Genomic DNA, 12,500 nt, shown 5'->3' on the forward strand with positions numbered 1-12,500 from the left:
GTTTTATCCTGTTTGATAATGTATGAATCTGCCTTAATCTTACTGAATTACTGTATGTATTTGACTTATTGATAGTTCCCGGTTGTTGAACATTAATTACACTATGGTTTAAAGCTTTGCCTCAGAGATGTGTCTCGTGCTGAGTGCCATCCGATCACAACTGTTCCGCCTGGTCTGGTGGGCAGGACGGGTGGTCATAGATCTTCCTCCTTCCCGGTTTTGCTCGTTCAGCAACTTGCTGGACAGACAGCTTTGCTGATCAACAAGCATGAACATTATTTTCTAAAGAACGGTGTGAAAACAAAAGTTGCAGTGTGGTGGAAAGCTGGCTACATTTCGAGAGATCTCCACTTCGATAGGTATCCGCACCTATAGATCTCCACACGTACAGATGTCCACATCTACAGATGTCCACACGTACAGATGTCCACATCTACAGATCCCCACACGTACAGATGTCCACATCTACAGATCCCCACATCGATAGGTATCCGCACTTTATAGATCTCCACATCGATAGATCTCCACACATATAGATCTCCACTCCTACAGATCTCCACATCGATAGATCTCCACACCTACATATGTCCACATCTACAGATCTCCACACCTATAGATCTCCACTCCTACAGATCTCCACATCGATAGATCTCCACACCTACATATGTCCACATCTACAGATCTCCACACCTATAGATCTCCGCAACTACAGATCTCCGCAACTACAGTTCCCGCGTTGACAGATCTCCAGGTCGATAGACCTCAACATCGATAAATCTCTACATCTGTAGATCTCTCCGTTGATAGATCTACTCGTCGATAGATCTCCACAGACAAATCTGATCTAATCTCATGGATCTTTATCATTCACCACGTAAATCCGTGACATGTGGGTGTGGGGTTGTTCTTCAAGCTGTTCCACTGATAAGGGGTGCGGGTTCTCTCCCTTTCCCACAGTCGTTCCCTGCACGATCCGTCTTGCTGCCAAGCGTGACACGTGACGTTGACAGCAGGGAGAGAACTGCGTTTGACACCGGGAGGGAGGAATGCTTATGTGTCATGAAAGTTCCACTGGTTGGGACAGCTGACCAGTTCCCAAGCATGAGTCACTAGTGTTTGGTTGGACCTCTGTGTGTGTGTGTGTGTGTGTGTGTAGGAGTAGTAGTCTTCAGTTTAACGTCTTCCACGTGGTGGTGGGAACGGTATTGGGCAGAGGGTGATGAATGATGTGTGTGTGCGCGTATGTGTGTGTGGTGGGGAAAGATACAGAGCATTGGAAAAAATAAGACATTAAAAGGGGAGACATAGAAGGAAACGCTAACATCAAACAACTGTAACAACTATAACAAATGTCCAGCTGGACTGCAGCAAAACTTCTGCAATAGCAGATAACATCTTGAAATTGTCAAAAATACATTCAAAAGAATTTTCCGAGAAGTTTGGTAAAAACGATTTCAGACTCTGACATTCAAAGTGTATGTGTTTGCTTGAAATAGATTCTCCACATATGCATTTAACATCTCTGCTGAACTTTGTTATAAAAGCGTTCAGCTTTATCCTGTTTGATAATGCCTGAATTTGCCTTAATCTGAATAAATTACTGAATGTATCTGATTGATTGATAGATTCCGGTTGTTGAATATTATTTATACGTTATTTAAAACTTTGCCATTTTGCTGGTATACTTCCCTAACTTTGCTCCATGATGCTTTTTCTATTAAGCGGTACCCCTCTTGTACAAAGGCACATAAAGGTCTGTGGTTCCCTGTTGGTGTTTTGCACCTTTTCTTGCAGCCCTGTCAGCCCTTTCATTATATAGGAGACCAAGGTGAGAAGGAACCCAACAAAAAGTTATATGTGTTCCTCTCAAATTCAAAAGATGTACAATGTGACTTATTTATATTATTATTTTGGACTTGTTCTTACAATTTGATGAGTTTAAAGCATATAATACAGATTCTGAATCAACACAAAATAAGACTTGAAGAAGGCAAACTGGAAGATCAAGAATATAATTTAAAGCCATAAGAACAGCGATAAGTTCAGCTGTGAATATTGATCGATCTTTACCAATATGGTATGATCGTTCTGTTTTCAGTTTTGGTATAACGAAAGCTGAACCTGCTTGGCCATTGTCTAGGAGTGAGCCGTCTGTGTAAATATGTGAGTGGTCACGGTATCTAATCTATTCTGAAGGTGTAATCGGACTTCTGTTGCCATGATATTTGGATTTTCTTTTTTTGCAATGTCAGTATGATTGATATCAAACTGTGCTTTACTCATCTCCCAAATGGGGTATGGACTTACTGTTTTCTGCGTGTCTACATTATCTGGATTAATTTCGGACTTTTGGAAAAGGTTCGACACAAACGTGCCAAATGGTGTTAGATAAGATATCGTTTTAGCTCTTTTGGGGAAGTTCTTTTCAGATGTAATTCTTTCTTCCTCCGATGTAAAAGTTTCAGTTGTTGAGCTTCTCAATAGTGCTTTAGCACAGCAGGTTTCGGTATTCGTCCAAAGGTAATTCTCCTATTTCTTTATATGTTCCGAGGGTTGATACGTGGAAAGGTGCGCCAAGGGCAAGTCTATATGCTTTACAGTCAATGCTTTGAAGTTTCTTTAACGAATACTTTGGAGCAATGAAAAAGACTTCTTGTCCATACGATAGTTTGGATCGAATAAGTGATGATGATAAATGTTTCAATATCGTTGTGTCTTGTCCTCAGTACTGTTTACTTATAACTTTGAGCAAGTTTAAACATTTTCTTGCTTTTGTTAATAAATATTCAATATGGGCATTCCAAGCTAGTTTTGAAGTAAGCATTAAGCCTAAAAATTTTATCATATCTCTGTACTGAATGGGCTCATTTTCAGTTTTAAATGTTGGTAACTCTTCTTGATTATTGCCATTGTTAAAAAGCATAATGTGAGTTTTTTCTGCTGATAATGTAAGACCATTGTCGACAATAAACTTATTCAATTTATCTATTTCTCTTTGGTATGTTTTCTTAATATAGTTTAATGCCCTTTTTGATGTATTTCTTTTCATAGTTACATTCATCCACATCGTATCATCTGCGTATTGCACTAGGATCACGTCTTTTGGTAAGTGTTGAGGTAAGTCGTTCAGCAAGATGTTAAATAGAACAGGGGCAATAACAGAACCTTGGGGTAATCCCATGTGTGTGTGTGTGTGTGTAGATCAAGGTATGTCGATGTCATGGTATGTAAATAAGCACTCAAAACAAACTGCGACACAATAAGAAACATATCAGGGTTGTTGTTTTGTTTTGTTTTTTACAAGTGGACTACAATCGATTTGAGGCAGCATCTCTCTCTCTCTCTCTCTCTCTCTCTCTCTCTCTCTCTATATATATATATATATATATATATATATATATATATATATATCACTGATATAGAACGTCGTTATCAAATTAAAAAAAAAATCTTTCAGACAACTGACAATTCGTCTACAAAGGAGTGACATTCATATCTGGCGAAGCAGAATCGTGAACGTGACCCAGGTAAGCGGAAGAACGTGACTCTCGATAATATTGCCTCAAGTCCGGAGTCGGGTTAGTGGAGTGGGCAGGCTGGGGAGGGGCGGGGGGGTATCGATGAATTTTGACTTCCAATACATGCATACATGTACCGGGAGTGATAAATGCTTTCGAGTGTTCCGAGCCAGAATTAATGGCTGACGCAAACACGTAGGCTACGGCAGCTTGTCATATTCTCTCGCTCTGAACAAAATGGAACAAGGTGGTGAAAGCCATTGATAGATAGGTTTTTCTCTTTCCTGGTCAAATACCCCTCTCCCTCATCCTCGCCTGCCCGCCATCCCCTTTCCAGGACTACGTGTCAAAGTCCTCGTGAACCAGAGCTTCAAGTTCCAAACAACCCACCAGTCAACGCTAAACTTCGACTGTACGCACGTGCCGTCAGTGCACAGACTCACGCAGCCAGCCAACATGCGTCAGCGCGCGGGCACATAAACACACACACACACACACACACATCAGCGCAGTTATGTTAAATGAAAGAAACAAGCCAAACAGTGTTTGAAGAAAACTGACTCAGAGAGAAAGAGTGTGGGGGAGGGGGGGGTAGGGGGGGGGGGGAGAAGGGAGGGGGGTGCGTTCGGGTGAGACGTCGGGATCGAAGAAGAGAAAGACGGTGAAAGAGACTGAGATCAGCGTTCTGCTCTCTCTCTCTCTCTGTCTCTCTGTCTGGCTCTCTCTCTTTGTCTCTTTTTGTCTGTCTGTCTGTCTCTCTTTCACTGTTTGTTTGTCGGTCAGTCTCTCTTGTCACCGTCTATCTCTCCCTCATTTACCTTCTCCCCCTCTCTATCTCCCCCCCCCTCCCTCCCCCACCGAAATTTCCCCGCCTCTTACTCCCCCACCCCCTCCTCTTCCATAAAACAACAACAACAACAACAACAACAACACACACACACACACACACACACACACACGTCCATTGGGGTATGAGGGAGGCAGGGGGTGCGGGGGTGGGTGGGTGTCGTGTTAAGGGGGAAGTCAGAAATCACTGCAACCCACAAAGACGCGCCCACCCAGGGTCAAAGACCAGCACCCTATCAATAGGCCACATGGCAGTTGTGGAAAGTGTTTATTCTCAACCCTCACCCCCCAACCCCCAACCCCCCCCCCCCCCCCCCCCCCCCCCCCCCCCCATCCCCCCATTTGTCAAAACCTGGTTGACAAGCACCCGAAATCCCTCCATACACTCCAGCTATTGTGCGTTATATACACACACACACACACCCCGCTATGGAAAAAAAAAGCCACTCGTGCCAACCACTTACCCCGAAATATCCAAAGCAATATTATACATGTTTTTATGTAAAGAAAAGAATATATGTATAAAAGAAGCACCCCCTATGCTTACTTTCTGGGGGTTTATGACTCGTGCTGGCGACAAAACAGAATCGTGTTCGTTCATTTGGAAGGGGAAAGTTTTAATAGAGCGTGTTACACATAAAAGCTGTTGAGCAGTGACATTGGGGTCTCCATATCGCCACACACCACCCCACACCCCCCCAAAAAAAACAGTGAGAGCAGGGTGGGGGTAGAAAGTAAATTAAATCCTGGAATCTTTTAACAGAAGGCTGTATATATGACGGGTTACTTTTTTTTTTGTTTTGTTTTTGTGGATGGTGGGGAGTTGGGGGGACGTTGTTGTTGTTGCTGTTGATAGCTTTTATTATACGTCCAACATGTGAAACAGGCGTAGTCTTGTGGCTACATGCAGATCCCGCCAAACTATACTGGAACGTTTCAAAACGTCTCAATGCCTGATTATATATGCGCTTTGAGTTTGATTACAGATTACAGAATACTTTATTATCTCAACAAAAGAAATTAATTTGTGGTGTAAAACACATAACCAATACACGGAAATCACAGCCATTCAACGTGTATACATAAAAGACATAAAATGTTTAGATGGCAACCTATGCATACAATAAATAATCACAGCAGATAACAACACAACAGAAACCTTGAAAAGGTAACTTAAGAGTAAATCATACATACATCATTACAGCCATACATGTGCAACACAAAATCAGTTAAAGGATATGAATAAAATAGGCATGAAACAGCATACTAAAAGTAGACATGAGACATAAAAATATTATAATAACAATGCAATTCAACAATACTTTGATTTTAAGATGTCACATTCCACAAACACACACTCTAGCATACTTTTTAACATTTTTTATCACAGATCTGATTATCAATTATTGCTGTTTGTTTTAAATTTTGGAACACAGAACCGTGGTAAGAGTTGGTAATAATTTGCCAGCGTATGGCTTGGCTGCTGTCACTTGAAAAGCATTTGGCTTTCTGTCGTACTCTGATATTGTACAGTTTGCTAAAGCTGTCCTGTCTCACTCCCACGACCTCACTGCTTAAGATGTCCTGTCTCCCTCCCACGACCTTACTGCTTAAGCTGTCCTGTTTCATTCCCACGACCTTACTGCTTAAGCTGTCCTGTCTCCCTCCCACGACCTTACTGCTTAAGCTGTCCTGTCTCACTCCCACGACCTTACTGCTTAAGCTGTCCTGTCTCACTCCCACGACCTTACTGCACACACTCACACACTCCCACGACCTTACTGCACACACTCACACACTCCCACGACCTTACTGCACACACTCACACACTCCCACGACCTTACTGCACACACTCACACACTCCCACGACCTTACTGCACACACTCACAGAGTTTCGCTGCTGGTCAGGCAGAAAGAATCTACTTTGCAGATCGTGATACAGCGTGTGTGAATTAGTCCGAAGGCTGTGAGCTGAGCGTCCTTGAGCACCCAACTCAACTGAACTGAACTTTAGAATGTAAAATCACCGATCGACCTCACGTCTGTTCAGAGAGGGATTGCACATCATTAGAGAATATATTTATAAAAAATACTGTTCAACTATCACGTAAACGCCTGGTACGTAGGAAAACGCCCACACACCATTTTGGGTCAAAAACTGTGCAGAAGGTAAAATACATTGTAAATGCCTACTAACCACTGTGGAAAACTCTCTCTCTCTCTCTCATGTTCTGTCAGTCTCTCTCTCTCTCATTTTCTGTCAATCTCTCTCTCTCTCATTTTCTCTCTGTCTGTCTCTCATTTTCTGTCACTCTCTCTCTCATTTTCTGTTAGTCTCTCTCTCTCATTGTCTGTCTGTCAGTCTCTCTCTCTCTCTCTCTCATTTTCTCTCTGTCTCTCTCTCTCTCTCATTTTCTCTCTCTGTCTCTCTCTCTCTCTGCCTGCCGCTGTCTGTCTCCCTCTCTCTTTGCCTGCCTCTGTCTCTCTCTCACTCTTTCTCTCCCTCCCTCTCTCTCTCTCTCTCAGTGTCTCTCTGTCTGCCTGTCTCTGTATGTCTCCCCCTCTCTCTCTCTGTCTGCCTGTCTGTCTGTCTCTCTCTTTCTCTCTCTCTCTCTCTTTCTCAGTGTCTCTCTGTCTGCCTGTCTCTGTCTGTATGTCTCCCTCTCTCTGTCTGCCTGTCTGTCTGTCTCTGTTTGTCTGTCTCTCTCTCTCTCTGTTTGTCTGTCCCTCTCTCTCTGTCTCTGTCTGCCTGTATATATATATATATATATATATATATATATATATATATATATATATATATATATCTGCCTGTCTGTCTGCATGTCTGTCTGTCTGTCTCTCTCTTTCCCCTCGTGTTTAATCACCCGCGCATGTTCAGAGATCGATCGACTGATTGATTGATTGACATCATGTTGAGTTGCGCTGCAGTCACCATACCCCCCACCCCTCCACCCCCAAAGCTCCCCTCCCCCCAATCCCCACCACCGCCCCTCCCCCTTCTCCAAATTTGTTCCACCATCTACCTCCACTTAAAATCCCTTACTTTCCTCTCTCTCTCTCTCTCTCTCTCTCTCTCTCTCTCTGTGTGTGTGTGTTTCGGTTATGTTTATTAATGGCATCTAACGATGAAAACACCATACGTAGTTTTGCTATGTATCTTTATAAAGCACTGCAATTAAGAGAGACACTCATTTCTTAGATTCACTGATAGTTTGTTGTGAATGACGTTGTATTGTTTATATTACCAATTGCAATGACACATGTAAAACTGTTATTACCCCCTATTCATATGGGGCTATGGCCTTAATTGAATAAACCATCTTGAATCTCTCTCTTCAGTATCATTACTATTTTTCAACGACGTCAATGGATTTGAAAGAAGGTGTTTTTTTTGGTTTTTAAGCGTGTAGGGATATGCGTGCCTTTAAAAAAAAAAAAAAAAAAAAAATCAGCCATCCGATTAAGAATGCCTGGATCTCTCCTTTGTGTGTGTGACTGTGTGATATTCCTGGAGAGGGTGTTTGTTTGTTGAGGTCTGGGTGAAAATGGTCACGCTTCATTCAGTCAGTTTTCACGACTCGGGTTTCCTTTTATGCAGGCGAACTGAAAGCGTTGAATATTTATTAGTTATTTGGATGTGTGTTTGGCTTAGTGTATATATGTTTGGCTGTATGTATGTATGTATGTATGTATGTATGATTATAGTAGTGTAGTCTTCAATTGTACGCCTTTCCACTTTAAGTGATATAAGGCATATTCCTTTTTGTCTTCAATATTTGCTACATGTTAATACTTTGTCCCTCTTGTCAAAAGGACAGTGTTGTAAATGGCAATTAAAAAAAAAAAAAAACTTTTTCAGTGTCTGTGTCCGTCTTCCTATCCAATCTAATCCTGACCAATCTAATCCCAATCCAAAACAAGCCTGTCCAGTCTTAACCAGTCAGATCCTGTCCGAACATATATCCCGTCCAATATCCTACCCGTTGTGTAGAATCATCCTGTGTGTGCTGCATTCGTCGCGCTTAACAAGTTTTGTGTTTGTGCTAAACTACCCCCCTCTTCTCACCTTCTCTCTCTCTCTCTCTCTCTCTCTCTCTCTCTCCCTCCCTCCCTCCCTCTCTCTCTGTCCTTCGCTTATGTATATATATTTTCCCCCTTCCCCTAGGTTAAACACACACCCCCTACATAGTTAACCTACATACATAACACTGTTTAGGTACACATTGCATACAAAGTTAGCCAACACACACACACACACACACACACACACACTTATATCTATATATACATACCTATTTACATATATATAAACTTTCCCAATCACCGTACTTCCCTTTTCGGACTGGCTTTGGGGGAGCTGATAATTAAGGTACGAGTAGACAGACATACACTCACTCTCTGGCGGTACGTCAGATGTGTACTACGCCCACTGTGTGACTATCGGGTCCTCCTATTTCCTGCTCTGTTCGTGTCCGTGGAAACCAAAATGAGGGGGAACAAGAGAGGCAAGGCCTTCAAGACTCACTTGTGATACACTTTAAAAAAAAAATCCAAGCTTTTTATGTATTCAGTATAATTTCAGAATGTAATGTTTAAGATGAGAAAGATCAGTTTAAAGCAAATTAACTCCCCTAGCATTACAGAGTAATTTCCCTTTTTTACTATCTGCACCAAAACGTTTGCAAAATAAATAAAACTTTCATGCTTGGCAAAAGAAGTTCCTGTTTGAACAAAAAATGATAATAATGACTGCTCTAGCTGTTGGGTCAGAATATCAGATCAAAGTGCCAAGTTTAGAGAATACAAAAAATATAAATATAACAGTAAATGCAGTTTGCATATAATTAGGCTTCATTCTTTATTTTTTTGTGCCCATCCCAGATGTGCAATATTGTTTTAAACAAGATGACTGGAAAGAACTGAATTTTTCCTATTTTTATGCCAAATTTGGTGTCAACTGACAAAGTAGTTGCAGAGAAAATGTCAATGTTAAAGTTTACCACGGACACACACACACACACACACACACACAGACAACCGAACACCGGGTTAAAACATAGACTCACTTTGTTTACACAAGTGAGTCAAAAAACCCAGATCGCAAAGAACTTCAACACTGTTCTCATGTTCACCCCCTTTGTCCTGCTGTACATTGATTTGCCGCCTGAGGCAGAGGGAGAACAAGAATGCTATTTACACAGTATGGTAGTTCTCGTTGAGTGTAACCTGTCCACCCTTCCCCCATCCACACACACACACACACAATACTCACACCCACATCCACACACACACACACACACACACACGCACAGAGACAATACTCACACCCACACCCACACAAATAAATAAATATCAAATAAAAATAAAGAATATAATTATATGTAAATAATGGAAGAACAACAAAAACCTATCTCTGTCTGTCTGTCTGTCTCTGTCTCATGGCATTGCACAGTCATGGTACACCTTTAACGTCAATATTGACAGAGAAACCAACCCTGGATTGTTTATCACACACACACACACACACACACACACACACACGCACACACGCACGCACACACACACACACACACACACACACACACACACACACATTACGACTGATTTCTGTGATCAAAGACATCTTACTCAGCCCGCAGGTTTCAGAATGCCCTTTCCCAGTACCACTGGTTTGCGTTTTCTCCTCGAATAAACTTTGTTCAAGATCAGATATATTCTGACAGAACAGTTGATCCACGGTTCCGTCTCGTTAACACTGTGTATAGGGTGGCGAGTAAATAAAGTATGGGCCGGAGGTCGTGGCGGCCTTAGAGTGAATGGAGTTTGTTCAGGTCTAATTAAATCTGGCTGTCCAGTTGGCCAACTTCACGTTCGCATCGGAACAGCGCTAAATGTTCTTCTCTCTTTCCCACACACAGAGAAGTCTGTGTGTGTCTGTCTCTCACGGGAAAACTCTCTCGCTTTTCCTACTGAAGTGGATTTTTCTACAGAATTCTGCCAGGAACAACCCTTGTGTTGCCGTGGGTTCTTTTACGTGCGCTAAATGCATGCTGCACTCGGGACCTTGGTTGATCGTCTCATCCGAATGACTAATTAAGCTCAGGCCTACATTCACGTGGACGGCATTACTTAAAAGGACTTTGAACGTTTAAATGTGAAAATCAACATAGAACATGATAAAAATCACGTTTTGTTTTATTCATTTACTTATCTATCTATGATTTTTGACTCACTTGTGTAAACAAAGTGAGTCTATGTTTTAACCCGGTGCTCGGTTGTCTGTGTGTGTGTGTGTGCGTGCGTGCGTGCGTGCGTGTGTGTGAGTGTGTGTGTGTGTGTCCGTGGTAAACATTAACATTGCCATTTTCTCTGCAAATACTTCGTCAGTTGACACCAAATTTGGCATAAATATTGGAAAAAGTCAGTTCTTTCCAGTCATCTTGTTTAAAACGATATTGCATCTCTGGGATGGGCACAAAAAAATTAAAAAAAAAGAAGCCAAATTGTATGCAAACTGAATGTACTGTCATATTTATTTATTTATTTATTTTTTTAATTCTCTAAACTTGGCACTTTGATCTGATATTCTGACACAACATCAAGAGCAGTCATTTTTTATCATTTTTTGGTTCAAACAGAGAGGCAAGGCCTTCAAGACTCGACTTGTGATACACTTAAAAAAAAAAAAATCTGATCGTTAAATTGTGTTCTGGATTTGTTATTATAAAGCTTCGGGTTAAAGAAGAAGAAGAAAAAAGTCTTGAAGGCAGGTTCGAACTTTAACTCACTCAGGACGGCCAGTTCTCTCCTCTGCCCTACAGAGACCGCCTCGGACTTCCACTGAGTGTCTGAATGACCAAACCTCTTGCTTCCGTCGTATTGGTTCTCTACATACACCTATTCAGTATAAGAGCCTCCCGCTTGTGATATTTTGATGATGTTAATTGCGGTGAAACGCTGTCATCCTCGTCTTTTTCGCCGTTCGTATGGAGAGAGTTCATGTTTATAAGAAACTCTGCCTGAGTCCTTCTCATGCTTCCTCTCCATACCCGTCCCCAACCAACTCGAGTTAACCCTTTCACCGCCAGTCAATTTAGAGTACAAGATTCCCTTATGCTAAAAACACAGAAAATGTGGTGTCTAAGAATAGCTGGGGATTCTTCCCCCTGTGACGTGAAGAAAAAAATGACCTATCCTACCACCGAACATAAAGAGCAGTAGGTTCATGGATAACAGACCCATGATCTGGTCACCCTTCAGTGACATGTGTCCTGCATAAATGCGAGGTTGGCAGTGAAAGGGTTAACTAACGTAAGATTGGGGGTTATATATTACATACGACTGGTTCTTCAACCCTGAAAACAACCAGTCTCTGTTTTTTTGTTTTGTTTTTTTTTTTGTTGTTTTTTTTAAACAGTACTCTTTTAACAATGCATTGAATAAGAAGAAAAGCCGAACAGAAATGTATAGACCTTACGATCATTATCTCACTCCCCCCCCCCACCCCACCCCCACTCTACCTCATTCCTGCCTCTCTCCACCTTTCCCCACCCCAGACATGTCTCACTGCTCCCCTAATTCTCCCTCTTCCCTCCACCCGTCCCTCCACCCCAACTCCCCCCACCCCCACCAACCCCCGCCCCCTTCCCCCATCACAGCCGTTCCTTTCAAACCCCCCCACCCTCTCTCCCTCACCATCTCCACCACTTTCCTCACGTAACACTGTTCAAACAGGAGAAGAAGTAGATCTAAAACCACTTACAGCCCCCCCCCCCGCTCCCTCCCCCCCCTCCTTCCCCCTTCTCCTCCCCCCCCCCCCACCCCCCAAAAACAACCCCCCCTTCTCACTCCCCTCGCCCGGCGGTGGTGTTTCGTCTGTGATGTGTAATGTGGAAGCCAGCAGAGTAGAGAGAAAGAGAACAGTCATGACAGAGTTCGGTAACTCCGACCGACCGACCAGAATGGCGTCACAAAGGTGTGACGTCATCTGTTCTGGAACACGGCGTGATACAGCTGTCGGTGTCTTGGTGTCCACAGACAGACAGACAGACAGACATATACACACATACACCACAAACACCCACATCGTATACAGACACACACACACGCCCTCCCACCCACCCACACTCACAC

General features: G+C 42.6%; 1 protein-coding gene across 1 annotated transcript in view; it reads right to left on the minus strand.

Annotated features, from left to right (window-relative positions):
* The window catches only part of LOC143277975 (death domain-containing protein 1-like), a 98,739-nt gene that overhangs the window by 38,519 nt on the left and 47,720 nt on the right, over window positions 1–12,500 (minus strand). Inside the window, 1 exon segment of the mRNA XM_076582980.1 lies at window positions 12,063–12,065. Within this exon segment, the coding sequence (XP_076439095.1) occupies window positions 12,063–12,065 (3 nt within the window).

Source organism: Babylonia areolata, chromosome 35 (genome assembly GCF_041734735.1).
Source record: "Babylonia areolata isolate BAREFJ2019XMU chromosome 35, ASM4173473v1, whole genome shotgun sequence".
In the NCBI taxonomy this organism is placed as follows: Eukaryota; Metazoa; Mollusca; class Gastropoda; order Neogastropoda; family Buccinidae; genus Babylonia; species Babylonia areolata.